At 39.5% G+C, this 22765-nt stretch overlaps 1 protein-coding gene across 1 annotated transcript in view; it reads left to right on the top strand.

The window, feature by feature from the left end:
- uvrag (UV radiation resistance associated gene) overlaps nt 1–22765 on the top strand; it is a 93916-nt gene that overhangs the window by 27608 nt on the left and 43543 nt on the right. Inside the window, exons 9-12 of the mRNA XM_073479456.1 lie at nt 3229–3313; nt 7192–7279; nt 7572–7632; nt 11358–11523. Of these exons, the coding sequence (XP_073335557.1) occupies nt 3229–3313; nt 7192–7279; nt 7572–7632; nt 11358–11523 (400 nt within the window). The remainder of the gene's footprint in view (nt 1–3228; nt 3314–7191; nt 7280–7571; nt 7633–11357; nt 11524–22765) is intronic.

The following is a 22765-nucleotide window of genomic DNA, read 5'->3' as shown; positions in this document are numbered from 1 at the left end:
ACAGTCTGAACAAACCAGCAGAGTGGTTTCCATTTTGCAGCTTGATTTCCTTCAGAATCCCGTGGAGCCTGCCATCTGCTGCCAGAGGCCCCTTACTGTGCATTGTATACTGTCCAGAATCAGAAAAGCCCCCTGACTGATTTATTTTCACATTCAATTTTAGCAGCCTCACCAGCAAATGGGACAGCTTTTAAGCATCATAAAGCCATGCCAAGTTTTGGATCCTAAACCCTCCACTCATGTTTGATATTAAAGATAGCATATTGTTATCAATCCGTCTATCCAGTGGTACAAACTGGAACTGGTAAGAGCAATGAAAGGATGAGAAGATGGATGTATGGAACAGATTCTTCAGAGCTGGTCATTACATGAAAGCAAAGAGTGCAATTCAGGTCCAAGCAGTCAGTATTTAAATATGTTTTCATGTCATCACTGACAACAGAGGGACAGCCTGTCTGATCTCAGCCTCACACTATCTGTCTTTCTTTCTAATCTGATTGAGATAGTTCTGAGTACCTTTATTTTCTCCGTCCCTCTGTCTCTGTTGACGTATCTCTTCTTCTACCCTTATGATTTCAGTTTGAGTAACATGGATGTGAGTGGAAGTATGTGATAAAAAGCAGGTCCTGTGATCCAACTGATGACACATGTACTGTGCTAATCTTAAATGCTCAAAACATACTTTTCTGCCAGCTGCTGGCATTTCAGTGTGGATTGCAGGCTTTATTTGATGTTGACCCATCAAATTTCCAAAACAAACCCAATAAAAAGTTCTCGAATAGTTTAAGCTGTCAAGAATGTCACTGAGTCGGCCTACAGAAAGCTTGTGGAAACTACAGGAATTGTTATGTTTACGTTAGTAGAAGCTAATTGGGGATTTCATTACAGGCGTTGATTGCTGGTGTTTTTGCTTTCAACATAAGTAATAAATAAACTAAATCAGAATTAGAATCAATTATATTACTATCCCTGAAAGAGTACCAGTTGAGCATTGCACTCCTGTAATGTTGCCGAACTCGCAATGAACAGTTAAAAAAAAAAGGATCAAAATTGATGCAGCAGAATGAGAGATATCGTCTTTTTCCACACGTCTCTCTCTTGTCACAGCCTGGCGCCTCCATTACTCACAATTCAGTTCAATTGCAGATGGTTTGGTCAAAGTCTTGGTTGTTTATGATAGTCTCGCTTCAGGCCACTAGCTTTAAGCCTTGATGAGGAGCAGGCTACCCTCTAATACTAAGCTGGTTAGCTTACTTCTTCCTCAAATTAAAAACAAATATGTCAAACTTGTAGTCTTCAGCCCAAATCAACGCTGACATCACTTGAGGCAATTTATCAGCCTTTGTACAACTCCATCTGGAGCCACAGTACTTCTTTTTTTTACATATGCAGTCATTCTCTCCAACACATGGAAACACAGTTTGATATGTAAAATCTGTGCATTTACTCTTTAATGTTCCTGTCCTCACCAACCTCCTTCTGCTCTTCCTGGAGGAACATTAGGCCCTGTCAGGGAAGCCTGAATACTAAATTGTCCTCAGGGCATTTTAACTGGAGGCACCTAATAAGTATACCTATTATTTGACAGAGTTAGCTCTCAGTTCATCTGGCTGTGGAAGAGCAGTGACTTGACACCGACGTCCTCCTACATGGCCTAGCTCTTTCCCTTGTCACAAAGAGTGAGGCCAGCCACCTTGGGGAGAAACCTCATTACCGCTGTTTATATTAACAGTCTGAGCATGAAGCATTCAGTATGTGATTTTTGGCATGAAGAGCTTTGCTTTGTGGCTCTGCTCTGTCTTCGCCACAGTCCTGTAGCTGTTGCACCTGATGGTCAATCTCACCTTGCAAGAATTAAGAACCATGAGCTCTTAATTAGGACAAAAATCCAAATGTTTTAATAATCATCACAAGACGCATACAGTTGTCCATATGCCTTTTCTTTTTTCAGCTTTTAACAAAGATAGAACACTAAAAAAGCAAACACTCACTTCTGTTTATACTGAAGTGTCGAGGAAAAATGCAGGAGAAAAATGTGTAGCAAACATGTGGTTTGGCTATTAGGGCTCACTGCTTTGCCTACAGACTACGGTTGCAGCGTTATACTAGTTTCAAGGTATACCATGGTATGAAAATTGACGATTATTGTACCATGCACATTTGCGGTGTTGAATTCTACCCTGTTAGCATTATTAAAAAGATATATATTACAAGTTTATATCGGGTTTCATTATTAAAAAGATATATATTACAAGTTTATATCAGGTTTCATTATCAAAAAGATATATATTACAAGTTTATATCAGGTTTCATTATTAAAAAGATATATATTACAAGTTTATATCAGGTTTCATTATTAAAAAGATATATATTACAAGTTTATATCAGGTTTCATTATTAAAAAGATATATATTACAAGTTTATATCAGGTTTCATGTCTGTCAGGACATTATATTTTGTGAAATTATAATGAAGGGTTTATTCAAGCAAAAAAAACCTTGTGTTTTCATTCCTTTAAGGGTCACTGTAACTGATAATAATAAATGTGTAATACCATATGCTTTCATACTGGTGATATTTTCTGAGGAGGTTATCATACTGTGATACTCTTATATTGTTGAAACCCTACTACCTACTTACTCACAACTGGGATCATATTTAATAATCGCTGCAACAAAGAACCTGTTTAGAATTGAATTAATAGTTTTTTTTTTTAATGTGTATTTAATAGTCAAACCTCTTGTTTATTACAATCATGTTGAACCCTACAGTAAGTCATGTTTCTGTTGCATTTGCCTGACACTTGTGTATGTGATGTTTTATAAACACAGATTGGGTTATAGGGTTGTAATATTCTGTCACAACTCTAAATGATACTTTTGCTTCTTTCCTATTTTATGCTACTCTGTGGTATTGTGAGCCAATATTGCAGTTATACAACTTCCACAGGCTGGATCATCACCGTCCCTTCTCTGCCTGATTTTATTTATTTGCTCAGCTCTGTATTTACAGCATCTGACAAATCCTGTAATTTGAATACATACGCTGTTTGGTTTTATGTGGTGTCAAAAGGAAATGGTTTTTGGCCTGATCAAAAGAGCTGTTTGATCTCACTGAAGTTTAACAGTGGATGGCAGCCAACCAAACACAAGCCCACCTGTCTGTTCAGATGTAGCAGAAGAGAACATACACCTGATAATTTACTCTTTTTTTCTTTCTGTCTGCCAGAGGAAGTGTTCTCCGATCAACACGAGAGTCTGAAGGAGGAGAAAGAATCCTTAACCAAGCTGCAGAAGGAATGCACTGCCAAGAGGTATGTGTGAACCTATAATTAGCTATTGCTATATTTCTTCACAGAAAACACACTTTTAAATGCAGTCATCCTCGTAAGCCAGACATTACCCAGAGCCCGGTGAATGATGTGACTCGATGTGAATTGTGATGAGGCTACACCCTGCTCCCTGCCTCCCACCATGCTCTTTCAAAACAAGGGGATGTTTTTGCGGCTGGCACTGCCTATTTATGTGTTCTCAACGGAGGGTTTACGCATTGTGCTAAAAAGCCTGTTGGCCTGTGTTTGCCTTGGCCTGTGGGGAGACGTGTGCGGCGGGTGCTGACCCTGGATACAGCTTTGTTTGTCTGAGCAGTACCTGGCAGTCACAGAGGGTAAACCAGAGCCCCAGGAAGGCCAGTACAGGCCAAGAGACCCAGCAAACAGGAAATTAACGGCAACACTTGTGCATCTGCTTAACATCCATTGCTTGGAAATATCTGTGTGTTTTGTGTTTTTTCATGGAAATGTCTCTTTTTATGGACTTTCTTTTTAATCTTTAAGCTAGAGAAAGTTTAAAGTAATTGTCCTTTTTGAAAACATCTAACTTTACCTTTCTAGATTGATATAGCCGGTTTGAGGTGTAAGGCCCTGTCACAACAATGCCTCGGCTGCCGTTGAGCGCCCATGGTCCTATATGTTGCTGTGTGTCCCGCATTGTTGGCACTAGTTAGCCCTCTGATTGGCTGTTCAGCTAATCAAATCAGTGCAGGAGAAGAGAAATTGAAACAGAAATGAAGAGCTCCTTGAGCCTGTTGCTGTAGTATACATGATTTCACCCTTGAAGTACAGTTATTCCAGATTTTTCACCTCTGCCAGAGCCTCTTCACCAGTGCCATTTGCCACTTTTTATCAGACGTATTCTCGATTAATAGTGGCTGTACCAGTGAGGGTGGTCTGAAAATGCCAATGCCGCTTTGTAACAGCAACGCTTTATCTGCCAGTTTCTCTTTTTGAATGACGAATATAAACTATTGCCTCCTGGTGGTATGGAGTTTTTTCCTCTCACGCAAGCGTAGAATGTACAAGCTAGTTGGCCATCAGTTGTAATCTTTGTTGTGTTTTATCGCAGTTTTTTTGTCTTTTTTCCTATGTCTTTGATCATCTCACCACCCTGCAGATATATCTTGTAACCTTTATGGAGGGGGCCCGCCCGACCCTCCCAAGTGTTTTTTTATAAAATAGTTTTAAAAAAACCCCACTACCAAAGCTCAACAAAAAATATGCCCCTAAAATCTGGAATATTATTAGGGATGACTACAAGATAAACTACAAATAATCCAGTGGTGTGCTTATGATCCTATGTTCAAGCCAAACAAAATGGACTATAGATTTAAATCCTGGATTGCAAGAGGAATAACAACATTTTACTCCCTAACAGAAAAAGAACAATTGAAAGACTTGATTGATTTTTATAGATATCTCCAGATACGCAATCATTATGAACATAATATCAAGAATAAAACAGACTTCAGTGACCCAATACTGAAATATATTTACAGACGCCTACAAAAACAAGTCTAATAAGGGTGTTATCTCTGAACTTTATAAAGGCCTTATGAAAAAGAAATCCAACACCACAGAATACATTAAAGAAAAATGGGAGAGAGAGGGTAATCTTTCAATCTCAAGTGAAAGTTGGCTTGATATGTGTAGACTCCAGTGGAAATTTAATGTCTGGCGGGAATTCGGATGGAAATGTTTTATTTGTTTCTTCATAAGGCAGAAGGCACATTTTTCTGGAGGGAATTCCAAATGTTGGAAACAATGTGGTTCTCAAGAGGCCAGTCAATATATTTTGGGTAGAGGCTCACAAAGCACTCAAAAGCGTACTTAAAACTGACCTACCCTTAGAATTTACTGCATTATTCCTAGGAAATGCTGACCTTCTGACAAGGTTAGCATATATATATATGTATATATATATATACATCTTCTCATCTTATTCTCTAGCAGAATGCAAATGTGCATATTTCTCAAAATGTAAAAGTATTTCTTTAAGTACATTTTGCTGATAATACTTAAACCTTCTGGCACTTTCGCAATTACACAAATGCTGTCGATGTGCTTATGATGCCATAGGCTCCGCCGTACTCCATTGTGCCAGTGCAGCCACAGACTCCAGATTACAAAACTGTACAATACTGCCAAATACAGAGAGATTTATCTGCTGCTTCATCAGCATTGTGTGAACGTGTTTGGCAAGAGCTCGAATGTAAAAGATGTCCATTTATATGTAAAATGTGCTGCAAGTTTAAATGTGAGTAGACTATAAATGTAGATTAACACAAAGTATTTGATTTGTGAGCATGCATTAAGAAGGGCTGAGGAGAGAAACATGAGTTTGCATGTTTTAGGAAGAGTTTTTGAAGGCCTCGCATCACAAGTTTAACCAATTAGATGAGGCAGAGCCTGTTGGACAGATGACTGATTTCAGATCAAATGATCATCATACACCAATCTGTCTCCTTTTACACTTGTACAAAGCAGCCACATTCTGGGAAGGGGAAATGATAAGAGACTGCTGACCACAGGCAAAGCCAAATAGGAAATTCAAGTGAAAAGTGAGGAGTGTGGATGGGAGGGAGCGTCACATTCAATAACCATTCCCCCCCCCAAAATCCCTTTTCATCTGCATGAAATGATGGGCTATTACCCATAAGTAGTGTTGTAAGTTTTAGAGAGGACACCCAAAGAGAGAGACTCACTCACACACAAAGCCGATCATCTGTATTACTCACACATGAGCGGTCACAGGAATAACTGTATATATACTGTAAGACTTGTGTAATATTTACTCTTTTTGAACTGCAGATGTTTTATATATTATGTATAACTAGATTAATCTAACATGAGCGGTCTTATATTTTGTATAAATCCACCATGACTCTCCAGTATAGCCTTAGCCTTTAAAATCTCCTACACTCACCACATTGCATCCTCAGTGGTGTTACTGTATATTGCTGTTTGATGTTAAAGGGACATCCAACAAGCATTTGTTTTCTAGAACATACTCATTCATAAAGTATATGTATACAGCTTCAACATCCATTTGCACGAACAAGATGACTTGTTGATGACTTGATGTAAATAATTAATTAATTTAGAGTTTTTTTTAAACAGGAAAAATCAGGGCAATTTATTATTTTTACCACAAAGTCTGAATTCATGCAGTATTTCAGTCTATGATGGTATTTTACATTTGTAAAAAAAAAAACAAAAAAAAAAAAAAACAACATACACACACAGTGTTATCTTACCAAACCAGGCAAATACCCAGACTTCTCAAGGTTTAATAGGTCATAATTCTGAATGTCCTCCAGCCTGCTCTGATAATGGAGCTGGCTGGAGTTGATAGACCCTGCACAACTAACATTGATTTTCCTATTATGGATATAACATGACTGGAAAATGTATTTTACACTTAGATTGCAGACGATTCACTGATGAGTCACTTAGCTTTCATCCATACAAGACGTAGAGAAAAGCAGATTGACCTAATCCTCTCCTTAGAGCAACATTAACCTGCCCTCACACATCATTATGCTGCATGAATCAACTCTCCTCCCTGTTCCTCATGAATCCTTTCTATTTTCTCCAACTTTAATTACCTTTATGCCTTACAGTGGGTCCCTGCGGAGCTGTAACAAGCCTGGATTATTTCTACGGCTCATTTCCACTTCCTCCCATCTCTTCCAGCTACACTCTTTGCCCTACGATCTCGTCTCTGCTCTTTCTCTTGTCCCTCCTGTGCCTTACGTATAGCTCCTCAAGTCCTCCGATCTCAGCTGCAGCTTTTACCTCTTTTTGCCAGTCGGTTACTAATTGTGTAGTTCTTGTGTCTGGTTTTGTCTCCCCAGAGAGCAGTTCCTCAAGTCCAACGCCCAGCTTACCTTCCGCTGTCGTCAGCTCCTCTCCGAGCTTTCCTACATTTACCCCATTGATGTGGTGAGTTGAACCTGGTGGCACACAGCTGCACAACGCGATGTTGACCGGCAACTGCAAAGAATTGTCTGCTACAAAAACGAGGCTTTCATAATGCAGAAATAGGACAGATAGTTGTGTGCCAAAGTTTTTTTGTTTATTGTTTTTAATATACAATGAAGGAATGATTTAAAGCAAGTGCCTCTGCCAGTGGCAAAGCTGGAGTTTGATCCTGTGCAGGGTTTTATTTTGTCTGTGTCTATTTCTGCTGTGTGATTATCGTAATTAATATGAAACCTCTCCTTCAATTCCACAGGCTAATCAGTCAGATTATGTCATCTGCGGAGTGAAGCTGCCAAACTCTGAAGACTTCCAAGGTAATTTATTATGTGCCAGCTTGAGTGATTCAGGGTTACAGGAGGATAAGCGGTGGTAAGCATGCTGAACAAGTGTTTAGCCTTAGCTTTAATGCGTGTGGTTACATGTAAAGGTTTGGTGTGGCGAAGCAATTAAACATTTTACAATTTGAAGGCTGATGATCTCATAGACGGAGTATCTATGATATCATACCTTTGGCTACTATAGGTGGCAATTTGGCATTACTGTGCAAAGTATAACAGTCTTTAATATGCATAAATTACATAATTACTGGTATGTCATTTTATTGCATAAAATGCTATTGTGTTATCAACAGGAAGTCAATAGTTTTACTCGTCGGGACAGGTTGACATTCTTCCTAACTCTGGGTAGCTATACAATTAAAATCCCATTATACACACAAATCAATATGTCTTGCCTCAGATAATGTGCGTGATAGAGATGGCAATTACTACGCACCATCATGCTCCTGTGGCAACGGCTCCTCAAATTCACAGACATGCACTCGCAAACCTTCGTAGGTGTATTTTTGTATTTATTTATTTCTCGTCACCATAAAAAGGTAGTTGTAATGTTGTAATGATACAAGGTACAAAACCTTTTTTGTCCATGGGCCAAATGACTAGTGAATGTTTAAATTTTACCTGCCACTCACACTAAATTATCAATGCTTTTTGGCTGATGACGAGGAAACAAATCTACCAACTATCTGGCAGTTGGCTGGTGCTTGTGTCCTGAATAGATATTACCAAAAAAGAGGATGGAAAAGTCTCCAAGCTGATCAACGCTAAAAAATAAAAGAAGATAAAAAAGAATCTAAAGACAAAAAAGAAGACCTTTGGAATCTATTGAGTATGGAAAAAGTTTGGAGCCAGACTTGCGGGCTGAGCAGAGATGGCAGACAGAAATAGGTTGGTTTGCATTCTTCTTTTGTCTTTCTGATTTCCTGTTGGCTGTTGATGGAGGAGTTGTTCAGCACCACCAAAGTCTCGAGGAGTCTTGTCACAAGATGCTTTTGTCTCTGGTTTACCACCCCAATGAGACGCAGCCACAGAAACCACATCATTTAATATCAAAGACACAGTATTAGACAACAGATTGTTGAATAAAAAGGTTTTGTCAGCAGGCAGTTTGAGCCACAAAGCCCTTGTTATCATGGTGGTGTGCTAGGTTAGAGTAAGGGTCACGCTGCATGTGTTGTGATAAATGGGATTTGCTGTCACAGCAAGGGAAACTTGATGACTTCATGACCTCTCAATAGCTCAGATGAATTGAGGGTGGGGTCGGATTGAACGAGTAATGAATGGTTAGCTTTGGTGTGCATACTGAGAACACACTGGCTACTGTCCACTCAACATTCTCCTGCTGCCCTTCCTCCCAGCTGGTGAGACCCAGCAGACCTCTGAAGCCATAATTCATAAATACCGCTCCCAATCTCCTCCGCTCCCCGCTGTCACACTCCACCTGTTAACATCTATTAAGAGCACTGTGAAGTGCACAGTAGTGACAGCCAGCACATTTGTTTTTGCAGCAATCACTTGTTCCCATAAGGTGGAGGCCTGTGTCTGCTTCTGCCTCCCAGTTCTGCGTAGGTGGACACCTAGCAGTGAGTAAACAACTGAGCATGTGCTGTGGCAGAAGATAAATGGCCTAACAGAGAACATCCTAATGCATTTACTGCTAACTATCTTTTCCTGTATGCCCTCTCTCATGGTCTGGTGGCTTGTGGTTTGTGAAATGTAGAGAATGTAGAGTATCATGCAATCCAGATTGCCATTAATATTCATCCTCTAACATAACCCCTGTGGCCCAAATTTTGGCCTTGTGTTACTTTCAAATTTGACTGCAGGATCATTAATGTTTATTCCCGTTGCTTGTGCGGGTATTTATTAGCCCCAAACAGCCAGAATACTTCACTGTACATTAGCCGGCGAGCAACGGCACACAGCAGGGTGTCTCTATGTGCATTTCAGGTCGGCCTTTTACTGAAGTCAGCACTTACCAGCAACTCTCTTCAGTACATTTCCCTTCTAGCTCAAGTCAGCAGTCAGTATTACAGCATATAAACACCAGAGAATGGAAATCACCTCTGTGGACATGCCACAGTCCTGTTGATAAACATGATTGAAGATAAATCCCAAGAGTTTAAAAGTAATCTGTGAGCTCTGTGTTTATTCCTCCAGAAGCTCTGGCTCTGCACTGGACCTCTCTCCCCCAGAGCTGCCCGATCCTAGCAACTGAGTAGCCGCTTTGTCACCCCACTCCGCCTGGCCCTCCCCACACAACACTCAGCAAAGCCCTATGACACACACATATTTTTTGCTGAAGTCGAGTATCTATTTGCATCTTTGCATTGACATTAAATGTAATCCTGGCATGCAAAACATTTCCTTTGCTTTCTGTAACACGCAGAGACATCTCGCAAAGGCCAGTAAAAACATATAGAGACTTTTTAAAGGAAGAATTGAGAAGCATGCCTTTTACCCCTTCATTTTACTCCATTGCTGTCCCCTGCTCTCACCCGTGTGAGGTTTGGCCCCAGAGAAACCCTGATCAAGTCTAGAACTGTCTGGATTTGTGTGGAAGTCAGTTTAAACAGGCCTACAGGGGAGGATGTTCCACATTAGAGACCAGGGTCAGGGTTAGTTGGAGTCCTAATCCTACTAGAGGTCAAAGTGGAACAGGATGGTACTCTGCTGAGGCCCTTCAATGCTTTACATTTAACTCAAGCTTTCCTTGTCAGTTCAGCCGAACAAGATATCAGCAGTCTCCACTTGCACCCTTAGGTCTCGTTTATAGTTGCATGTCCTTCAGTTGACCTGATATTCCTGTTAGTGTGTAGCATCAACCAAAAGCACCAGAGGCCAGGAAGCTGTTTACTCAAGGTGCTGTTGTTGCTATGGACAAAAAAAAATGCAGGAAGAGTAATGATACAAAGCAGGCTTTCTGTGTTATGTTGAAAAACACGCAGCGTGAGCCAAGGAGTCTACCACTCACTATTGCCATAGTCTATTATTTCAAAGCGTGGAGATAAAAACCACGGTGATTTGAAGTCTTTGCCTCAAGCAGCGTCCTGCTGCTGTTAGAGAATGTGAAACCACTTAAAGTGTTGTCTTGAAACCATTTCTCGTGCTCAAAGTGAGTGTCTTTCCCCGTCAGAAACGTTCACAAAGGCATCCAGTTTTCCACCCTTGAAGTTGTTTAGGCTCAGAGGGGATGGTTGTATGTGATGCTTTTGCATCTCAAGCACATATCTGAAAGAAAATTGGTCATCCCGCTGTAGCCAATGTTTGCTGCTGTGGTACGCTGTGTGTTGTGCCACATTTTGGATTACTTTCCAAACATTCTTCCACATGAATGCAACTGCTCGTCTTCCTGTGGATACTTGGTTACCAAGATATCTTTGGTCAGATGTTTAGACATTTTTGGTTGGATACACATTGTGTGGAAATGTGAACTCTATTTATTTTTAGATGTAATGAAAGTACATTCAACATTGCTGAGTGTGTGCTTTAAAGTTCTTGATGTGATAAAATACTTACTTTTGGGTGATACTGCTCTTTTGAATTTATCTAGCATTACATTTACAGGCTTTGATATGTTAATGTGGATCACCTTTAAAGCCTGTTGATTGATTAACAAATACAACATTTTCTTGTCTGCTCAGCACAATTCTATCAAATGTGTAATAACTGGAACCTCTTTTTGACTTTGTGTCCTGCAGCAAAGGATGATGGGAGCGTGGCAGTTGCCCTGGGTTACACATCACACCTGGTCCTGATGATCTCGTGCTTCCTGCAGGTCCCTCTTAGGTATCCAGTGATTCACAAGGGTTCACGCTCCTCCATAAAGGACACCATCACTGACAGACTCACCGAAAAGGAGAGAGAGTAAGTAGGCACAGTACTTGACATGGAAACACCAGAAATTAGGGAACATTTAATAAAATTAGTGCATATTAATTCCATTTGAAATGAATAGGCATTCAAATGAAGTGTTGCGTCTGGAGCCTGGCTGATACTCAATTTTTGGGGCTGATGCCAACCCTTCGGAAGCCCTGAGTGTTTTTTGCTGGTGATCCATTTTCTAAGTCTGATCTAAATTGTTTTCCCTCCTGTGTTTATGTCTCGAGATCTGGTGAAAGAAGAGAAAGGAGAGAAAGAATTTCTTTTCATATGTGGAACCAAGTGAATTTTATTTTTTATTTTTTCAGGAGAAAAAAACATTGTGTGTAACTGATTTTTTTTTTCAAGGGAAAACAACTTTTATCCCCACTTGGTTTCAAACATGGAAAAAAAAAATTCTACTGCCAAAATGTCTTTCACTTGGTTTCACACGTCGGGAACATAAATTCTCATGATTTTTTTTCAACAAAAAAAATATAACAACATTTTTCACAGATTTTCACAGATGAAAAAAAAATAAGGGACTTAGAAAAATTATCCTTTTTTCACCAGTTCTCAAGTCATAAACGCAGGAGAGAAACCAATTTAGATCAGCACTTAGAAAATGGATCAGTGGAATAAAACAAACCGAAAAAAAATCTTAATATGCCCCTCAATATTAAGTAAAAGTTTCTGATATCGATACATTGGCCGATACACACACGTTTTTTGCAACGATCCCTCAAATGTGGTTCTCATTTAGTGATGGAGCATAATTCTGCCTGTAATAGGTTTGGTTAGATACGATGTGATGAGTCATGTAACAAGTTATTTGTTTTAGAAAAACAACCTCTTCACATTGCTGTCATGTAAACAGGGTTATTACGGGTAACTGACAGATTATCCATGTAAGGGAAACTAACAGACACACACTCAGCAGTTTTTTCAACAGTGGTAGTTTTGTTATTGTATGTAGATGTAAGAGTGTAGAGTAATTGAATGTGACTTAACGCCTGATTTTAGCTTGAACATGCCCCCTTTCACAGATTCATGTGGATGTGATACAGTGACATGTCATTAACTAATTTAAAAAAGTTAATTTAGGGTTAAGTTTGAATAAAAGAAAAATAATACCTTTTTATATTTACTTTTATTAACAGTTGCACAAACAGTGTAGTTATTGTGCAAATCATTAGAAAACAAAACATGAATGAATAAATGGTTTGTGATTCATGGTAATAAATGGTAAAAGCATGGCAATGGGATTTTTACTGGCAAGTAAAAGATGAGCCACATTTCTCATGTGAAAATGATTTTATTCATTACACATTTCAACCATAAATCTGCAGTGTGTTTCTCTTTTCTACTTTTCCCTCATTGCTATTAAACAAAGTCATTATATACTTATTTCATTGGCTGATTTGTGGTATCTCAACAAAATCTCCCAAAACTTGTTCTGCTTTTACAAATCCTCCAAAAAACATCTTCTGAATCTTTACTTGCTGATTGAGGAATGCTAAAATTAGTTTTATGTTTGCGCAGTGGTGTTGTCTTTAAAGAATTTCCATAAGTAATTACAAAATAATCTTTTTGGTTTTCTCTGATTTTCCTTTCGGACTCTGCTCGTTCATTCCTCACCCATTTGATTCCATACGTCTGTCTAATTGACTGTTTTAGGGGAATATTTTCACTTCAGCTATTTTGCAAACCGCTGCCTGTTATATAGTTTTATCTGTTGAAAATACATCATTGTACTCAGAAAAAAGTAATGTTAGAAACATAATGTAGAGTAGCTACTGTAAAATCTTTGAACCAGTTTAAATAAGAATGACTGTTGATGAAAGGGGCATTAATCAGACATCTCAGCTGGTGCTCATTTCCAACTGCAACAGTCAAAATACAAGTGTTTAAAGTTCTTACATTTTTAACACCGTTAACAAGAAAGTACATATGGCAATACCTGGAATACATGCTGAATGTACATATTTTTTTTTTAATCACTGCTTAGTGATTAAACTGTTCTTTTAGTTCCACCAAGTTTATTACACTTTAGTAAGCACCACATCTAATAACTCAGTGCTGCCAGATTTCAAAGACTATTGTAGTCAATAAATCGCCAGCCTTGTTATACTGTTATTCTCTTTGAGGCTTTATATTTAAGATTTCAACAGATCATAAATTTAGAGATGTTACAGTGTTTTGTATGAATGGAAATGTAACTTCCAAGGTTTTTATCCCTTAACTTATTATCATTTTAAGCTGAATCATTTGCAGAGAAGTCTATTTTAAGGCAGGGTGCCAAAGTAGTCCTAAAGTCTTCACAGTGTCTCTGTACCTCTATGTCAGACATATCTGTGGTTTGCTCAAACACTTACAGAAGTGTGACCTGATACAGTACATAGCCATCTTTCCACACGTTTTTCAGCTACTTGACTTGTTGTGAGTAAACAAGGTTTCAGTGAGTGCAGTAACAATTGTTTGCATCCTTTTGTAGTGCAGAATACAAGAGGGATTATATTTATTTGTCCTTATCACACCCCTCAGCTGCATCTTACTTCGTATCCTGTCTTCCATTAGCTGGTGGTAGCTACAGTATTCTGTCTAAGCAAAAACAGATACATTTCAACAGGATTTAGATTGGATTTGAATAAAATGTCATGGTGCTCTAATGTGCACTCACTGCACTCACTCCATTTCTTCCAGGGCCAAAAATAAATGTCTGGCCCTAAAAGTTTCCAAATACATTATTTGGAAACTGCTTTGTCACCCAGAACCTTCACTTATTCATTTAATTTGATCCAGTGCCTCGGTCTTACTTTTGTTTTTGAACGTACTACAAGGAACTTTTAACTGCTTATGAAGCAGTCCTAATTTAATCCTGATCTCTTTATATGACCTACATAAGCAAACAACACCATCAGCGAGAAGATTGGCAATTTCTGTATAATTATTATAGTCATTCTTGATGCCTGTCATCAAGACGGAGTCCGACGTACCTGGGTCAGAAAAGTCATAAAATTACAACTATTTTTAAGGCGGAGTGCTGAGGATGAATTGAGGAGTCTGAGCCTGAGGAAAGAAGCTGCTTTGTAGTCTGGTGGTACAACACAAAAAAAAACGTTTACTTTGTTTCACCATTGCCATCTTTTGTCCACAGGAGCAGCCAGAATTAACAAAAAATCTTAGTAGTAGTATTTGTTGAAGTGCAAACAAGTCTGACGTCTTTAAAGTCACTGAACCCTGGAAAATGACACTTGGGCAGAAGGTGCTGTCTTCTTAAGCTGTTTTGTTTTGCCCATAGTAACAAGTTCCATTTTTTTTCAATTTACTCAGGTGTTCAAAGAATCCAAAATGAAGCTCTGCAGAGCCTGTAAAACACAGTGCCCATTCAGTGCCAGCCTCTCTATCACACCTCAGGGCTGTAACCACTTTGCTTCCTATCTTCACAGCGTCATATCATTTTTGAAATTTTGAATCAAGAGCTATTCATGATTGAAATTACTATGTTGACATAGAAGGAAGCAAATGATAAGTTGAGAATCTAACCTCACCTGGGGCTTTGTCAGAGCTGTTTTTGTAAGTCAGGCACTGTGCAGACATTGTAATTACAGCAAGGGCCAATGTAATGAAATTATTATTTGTATATGTTATGGTCTTGTAGCTATGCATCAAGTCATGATAAAAATAAAAATAAACGCTGCTGCGATGTGATAAATGCACGCTTGGGACACTTGCTGTGGTATGCTCCTTACTTGATATTGACATTCCACACATGCAAGGCCTCCTTCAACGAGTACAAGAGGGGGAGTGATGAGGAGGATTATGCTATAATCAGCAGCGTTACTAATAGCCCTGGATGTGGGTGAAGATGTGTTAGAGTGAACAGTCTGGGTTGGTTCAAAGCCCCGAGAAGATGAAAGTCCAGAGTCGTGCTTGCACTCGTTACACACAAGCCACACATCATGCTAACAATTCTGCTTTTCTGTACATACACAGCAGAATATTTCAGTCCTTTTTGTTCTGTGTTTTTATTTTTAAAGAATATTTACCAAAAGGAATTTCACACATTTTCTATGGAGTGTTTATTGGTCGGAATCTGAACAAATATGGGCTTTTCGGATGCACTCGTGTGCCTTGTATGTGTGAAATGTGTTTGAGAGTTTGCTGTGTTTTTCAAGTGGCTGTAAAGAAGCAATTTGGGGGTGGTTGAACCTTGAAGATTCATTATGGTGAATTATTGAAATTGGTTGGAGAAGAGATGCAGGCCACATGGTGATGTGAAATCAGACATCATCCTGTAGGGTTCAACAACTTCTATGTTTATGTATCTCTTCGTGTTGTACTCTCAGTCAAACACAAGGGACTGCATTTTCTTGGTAGAGGCGCATGGGAATGTTGTGTTGATAAGCCTGACACTTTCACACCCATGTGTCATCAATAAGCTGGGAGAAAGTGTGTGAGTTTATCAGACACCACAGTGATTGAGCGGCCATCTGTTTGTGTGGATGATTGTCTCATGACAACAGCTGGAGAGGCTCACCGGGAGCAACTTTACCCATTTCCAGTCCTACTACGCAGGGTATTTACACCAGCATCCAGCAACAAAAAATAAACTTGTAGGCTGTGTGGCTGTTGAGCATCTCCCTTAGGTGTCCCTGAGTGAGGCCAAACTCCCCAGCAAACTTCCACCCCTCCCTCCACATGTTTATGACCCCTGAGGTCCCAGCGGGCTGCAGGCACACGGCAAAATGATGTGTGGGTAGACGGAAAGCAACTAGGCGAACTCTCAAAGTGAACAAAAAAGGGGTGATTAAAGTGTCGGAAAGAGGCAGCCAGTGGTGATAAGTGAGGTGGCATGGGATCAGTTTCTCAGAGTGTGGTGGGATTACCAGGCAGTCGGTCAGGTATAATGGCGTGCACATAGGAACCTTATGTTGTTTTAGTTGCATGTTGCACTGTAGGCCCCTGTTAAATGGTAATCGTCCTGACCTCACTTTTGAGATGTGATGAATCTTTGAGCTCTGTTTAGATGACTCCATGCACCCTTTAAAAGTAAAGCTCAACATCCGCCTTCTGTGGCTCACTAGTAATGTTGATAAGTTTACCATGTAGCGAGTCCCCAGGACCCACAGTTGGTCATTTGAGTGGGTCCAAGGGAAATTCAGTGGGTCCCCAAATAAAAATTGTGATTTCTGTAGTTCGTAGTGTTAAACTTGTGTTGGATGTCGTATCGTTATAATAATAAATGTATGTTGAAAATATATCTGTATCTCCAAAATGTCCACTAGGATTTTCTAACTGAACTATGTGCTGGGTGCACACTTTAACTGTCTCTGACTGTGTGTAAGTCTGATGTATTCACATCACAGATGACAAAGAAAGGCATTAAAATGTGAGTCTGAGGCTGCAGATAAAACATACTCATGTAGGCTGATAGGAGTTTAGAGCGGCCCCAAACTGAAAAAAAACATTCATAGTTGAGTCTTTATATTGAGCAACCAAATCTGATTCGACTGACTATGGTAGGCATGGATCCAGATTTTGGTTGCAGAAATATTCACCCCCTTTACTATCCAGCATGAAATCCCTAGAGCTCTGGGTTTAGTTGTAGCGTTTGTTCTTCAGTGTGGTGTGAAGAGTGTTTATGTTTTTCACCCCGTGAGTTTGGCTAATATCACTTTATTCCTTTACAACTGCAGGGTACAGTAATGGCTGCTTTATTTCACATAGTCTGATATTTTGCTAGAGGAAAACCAGTTAAGGCCTGTGTTGATCTGAACTGTGTAACCCTCCGGCACTTTGGCACAGGCCCGAATTTGAAACTGTCCCTGTAACAATGTTTGAAGTAAGGTGTGGAGTACGACTGGTCTGTTTGGCACTCTGTGTTATTTGGCCCTTCTGGGATCACAACATCCTCCTCCTCCCCGTCTGAGACGTTCTCTGAAATCAGTGCACTCTAACAACACGTTGCGCCCACATTTAGTCCTGTGGAGAGCCCAGTCTCAGTGTTTCTGATTGCATGGGGGAGAACCGGGCAGATACGATCCAGATGTCCAGTGTCTGATTGAGACCAGAACCCAGCCATTAAAAAGCAAGCAGCGCTTCAAATAGTCGTTCGCCCAAAGTATTGAGGCAAATCAGTTTTTTTATTTTCTTTATCACTGGCTAATGGAAAAATCGATGTAAGTGGGATTTACACATCACTGCTTGGTTCAAACACAAAATAAACTGTTGCTGGAGGTTGTGAATGTTAATGCCAGGGGAGGGAGGCCAGCTTAAGACGAAAGCAACCTGTGAGCTCCAAGAAAAGGGGTTATTGTTCCGGGGCTTCAGCAGTTTCATGTCTCTTAACGTGGACCATGTGCACAGGAGGAAAGGGCGAGCTGCACCCAAACTACCATGTCCTGCAATGCAAAGACATGGAAAACACTGTGAGGCTGCAGGGCAGGTTAAACATCCTGCTGCTTAAAGGGTGAGTTCACCCAAATTAAATGCTTAGATATTCTCACTGTCTTATGCCTAGATTTGATCAATAGTAGAATTAAATAATAAAACTTAATTTAAACAACACTTTTCAATACATAAGTTATAATGTGTTTTACATGGTTGAATCAGGATTATATATATATATATATATATATATATATATATATATATATATATATATATATATATATATATATATATATATATATTTATATATATATATATATATATATATATATTTATATATATATATATATATATATATATTTATATATATATATATATATATATATATTTATATATATATATATATATATATATATATAAATAAAATGTAATAAAATACCCCACAATAATATAAGATAAAAACAATACTGATAATAACAATTAAAACTGATGTCCGTCCTGACATTTCTGTTGCCAAACCAATATTGTACAGAGTAAATCAGTGGGATTTCATCAAAGATGATGCCCTTTAAATGTGTGGTCTTTATTGTTTCACCAAAATCTGTCCTAAAGTACAGATTCATTTCATGACAATGCAGACCAAATAACTTCTGGTTTATGTCCAAATACCTGGAAAACTAATAACATTCCCATCACCCAGAGCTGTGCTTTGTGTTTAGTGCTAAATATGCTAAACCAAGATGGTAATTATTGCAAATACCATACCGGCTTAGCATCAGCATCTTTTCAATTTCATCACAAGCATGTCATTTGTAACATTTAGCTCAGTGTACCACTACCGAAGGAAAGTCTCATAAAGCAGCTAGCGTTGCTTCAGACTCTTAGTCTCGTTAGCATTGTTATGTATTGACATGAGAAAGCCATGAGGTTGGAACATAAATACTCAATGGTGTCAAAATCTTTTGATTTATGGCCAGATAGTATGTCATTTTTCAAAGACTGCATTTAGAAGTGATGATCTTCTTTGGCCTGGGTTTTTGGCTCGTGAATACTATGTAGGGTCTGCTCTTGATTAAAACAATGGAAGGAAACAGAAGACAAGTAAAATGAGACAATCTAAATTACACAAAAATAAAATGGAATAAAGTACTGAACAATTATATGAGATAAAAACAATAATGATAGTATTGATTAAAACTGATTACTATCCTGAGATTTCTGTTTCCAAGCCAGGATTGTACAGAGTGGATCAATGGGATTTCATCAAGGAGGATACCCTTTAAATGTGTCATCTGTATTGTTTCAACAAAATCTGTCCTGAAGTACAGATTCATTTCATGACAGAGTATTGACAAAACAAGTTGCATGTTTCAGCTTTATCTGAAATTTAATATCTTTATAATTCTGGTGCAATCTGGTTTAAATCCCCTGCAGTGCTGTCCAGATTAAAATTAGTATTAAGTATAGTATAAAATTAGAATTGTATGATATTCTGGTGGGTTCTATAAAAGACTGCAGATTGTCTGGCGTTGTAGGAAAAATTGTGTTATTGAAGCAGTGCGATATGCACATGTTTGGGAGGGGTCCAGTTGCATAGTTACTGTATTCTTCATAGAAGAGATGAAGGAGGTGATTAACTTGGGAGCTGGTGAGCTTGAATCAAATTCCAAAAAATCACTCATTATTTAGCTCAACTACAAAGACACCCTGGGACTGGACAGAATGTTTACTTGTCTTTTGAGGTTTTTAGCCAAATCAGTCAAGGACAATGGCAGGAATGGTATGTTTATAAAAGCTCTGAAGAAGTCAAGGAGTCTCTTCGACATTGACAGGTTGGTTGCAAAAGCAGCTCTTCATCTTGGAGTCCTGCTGTTGTGCAGCTTATTTGGGAAGTCTTTGTCCATACTTCATTAAAAAGATAACAAGAAGCATCTGTGCTTCATGGCAGTCTGAAGGATGCTGTAGGATGAAGGGAATGGTCCAATCAGCTGACAACATATCATCTTATTATGGGGAAAAATGATTGCACTTGTAGCAGTTTTTTTCCACCAGTTTCAGCTCTTGCTGTCTTTTTAGCAATGCCAGCTGCATGGCTCTGTGGATGACAATGTCTGTATGTCTGGCAGAAGGTCCACCACTTTGGTTTTCTGGTCTTAACTATTATTTTTACCAGCCGCAACAGCATCAGTTTGTAATGTTTTCACTTTGTGAGTCAGCGTGGTGTTTCATTACTGCAAAATGTGGTCCTGGAGACATGTCTTGTAGCTGGAGCTTACACAGAAGCCATTTTGAGTATTTTGCCATGTGTTGATTGTGTTGTTGTGTTGATGTGTCTGTTGGTCTGTCTGTGGACAATAGCGTAACAAACGTGCAAGATACAGTTGAGAAAATATACAAGTGTGTAGTTAAAAAAAAAAAATATAGGCAGATTTCAGAAATGGGTGTTGTCTGAGAAAGGGTGCCGGAACTAGGGTGGGAGGCAGTAGAAAGAATCAGTTGAAGCCCCTGGCCCACATTTGTTTTTTGATCTCTGTAACCCATTTCCAATCATTCCTGTCCACTCTAGTGTCGCTGCTATTGTTTTCACCTCTGTCTGTCTGTCTGTGGACAAGATTTGCCATCTTGACAATGTCACAACTGTGTGTGATGCAGTCATCACACACACTACAGGTGTGTAGTTGAGACAGACATGAAGGCCAAGTTAAAAGATGGGCGTGGTCTCATGTAATAATGTAGTAATCACTACAGAGTCATGGGTCAAAACGTGAACACCTTGATGGGCGTTTCAGCGGGTTGAGCCCATAACATGCTAAACCAAGATGGTAACTATGGCAAACATTAGACCTGCATGCCTTTTATACCATTTAGCTCAGTGTAGCACTGTAGCGAGGGACAGTCTCACAAAGCAGCTAGCTTGGCTTCAGACTCTTATTCTTGTTAGTTACGTGTTGACTTGGGACTGCTATGAGGTTGGAACATAAATGATTTATGCTGTTAAAATGTTTTATGTCAGATTTCATGTCACTTTTGAAAGACTGTGTTTTGACAGCGATGATCTGCTTTGACCTTGGTTTTTGGCTTGTCAGTGCTGTGTTGGGTGCTGCTCGTGTTGACTTCAGTTTGCCATGATTTTGGTACATAATGCTTAAATGGCGTTACAGTCTTTTGATGTAAGGTCAGATCGCTTGTCATACTTGTTTTTGATGACTGCGTCTTGGAAGTAATGACCTGCTTTGGCCTAGGTTTTTGGCTAGTGAATGCTATGTAGGCTGCTGGTGAGACTGAGCCTTCTCCACCTCTGTTTGTGATTAAAACAATGGAGGGAAACAAAGGCAAGGAGAGAAAAAAAACTGTGTGTGTTGGGAGCTGGGGTCAGTGGACCCCTGGTTATTCTTAAGAGCTGTGATGAAAACGCAGTATGACAGAGCGAGGAGCCGCCACATCACTCAGGAGATGCTTTAATGGCGTATACCAAGATGGCGAAACGGTTACACTGGGGTCTTTAGTGCAGCAGCGGTCATTAAAATAGCATTCACTGACAGATGCTCAGTGTAATCATTTCTCAGATATTGAAAATTACAGCTCAAAGTGATTTATATAGTAACCACTGCCATTAGAGCCTTGACAGTTGCAAGGCAGGTGTTTTTTTAAAAAGCAGGCCCAGATGATTTATGATCCCATGCTGTTTGAAATTGCACATTAAAGACATTGTGAAACTCACAAGCCCCACCCCCCCGCCCTGCCCTTCCCTCACATTAAAACAGGAGTGTAAGTCCTGGCCAAGCCTTGTCGCCAACATGTGAGCCAGAACTGTTGTTTTGCACATTTGCAGTATTAATTAGGATGTCTAAACAGGCAAGCCAGCACATGTGGAGACCTCAGTCTGTGTATACATTACAGCAGGTCAGCCAGTCACTAGGAGTCTTCCCATCGTATTCTCATGAAGCGCAGTAAAGCTGAGCGCGACCACCCACCTGCATAGCTGCGTCCTCCTTTATACTCCTACGTTTAATACAATGCACCCAAGAGGGAAGCAAGGGGTGTCCAATATACTATAACATGCTTAAATATACATACTCTTCAAAGTTTGCACAAGAAGCACCCACTGACCTTGTGGCCTTGCTTCTCTAATAGGCAGCTTTTAACAGGGCTGCCTGTAGAGACAACGGTCATTTTAACTTGAAAAACAGAGCCCAAATGGACTCAGCGCCCTCCATTTTGGCTCTGTCGTTGTTGTAAAACTCCAGAAACCTATGTTCATTTTAAACGGGCTGTATGTACAAAGAAATGCATATACAAAGCTTTAACTGGAGTCTTTGGGCCGTAGTAAGCTCACCTTTTCTCTTTGCACAAATGTGGCCATTTAACCAGAGGCTATAAAAGACGTCATGTGCTGCTAACACCTGCTAGGAGGCCCCCAGGTGCAGTCCAGACAGACAGTGTAGACAGTGGTGGTGGTGGATCACTCAGAGATGAAACAATTGTAACTCAGCTATCAAAGATCCCTCAATGGGAATAAAAGGAAGGGCAAGGAGTGTTTTTAAAAAAGAAATGGACAGGAAGAAAGAGCAAAGAACTTCCTATTACTTCATCTCATCATTGTGGCCATATGTTTATTGGTTGTTTCCTCCTTTTCACAAGAGTCCTATATTTTGAGGTTGTCTGTGTCTAGACCCTGCAGTTAAAAAGCTGGCAGGCCGGGGGCATACATATTCTCTCTCATAAAGACAGGGGACTTTCCTGTGAGATGCAGCTTTTGTCTTTTTATAGTGTCATGGCTCCACAATATTAATTACATTTTTTTGTGTCTCCAGCACTCGCACGTTAACTCTCAAGTGGTGAGATTGCTCTGAAG

This window comes from Pagrus major, chromosome 13, assembly GCF_040436345.1.
Source record: "Pagrus major chromosome 13, Pma_NU_1.0".
Taxonomy (NCBI): domain Eukaryota; kingdom Metazoa; phylum Chordata; class Actinopteri; order Spariformes; family Sparidae; genus Pagrus; species Pagrus major.
The sequence above is the reverse complement of the archived record's forward strand: the minus strand, read 5'-3'. Positions and strand labels throughout refer to the sequence as shown.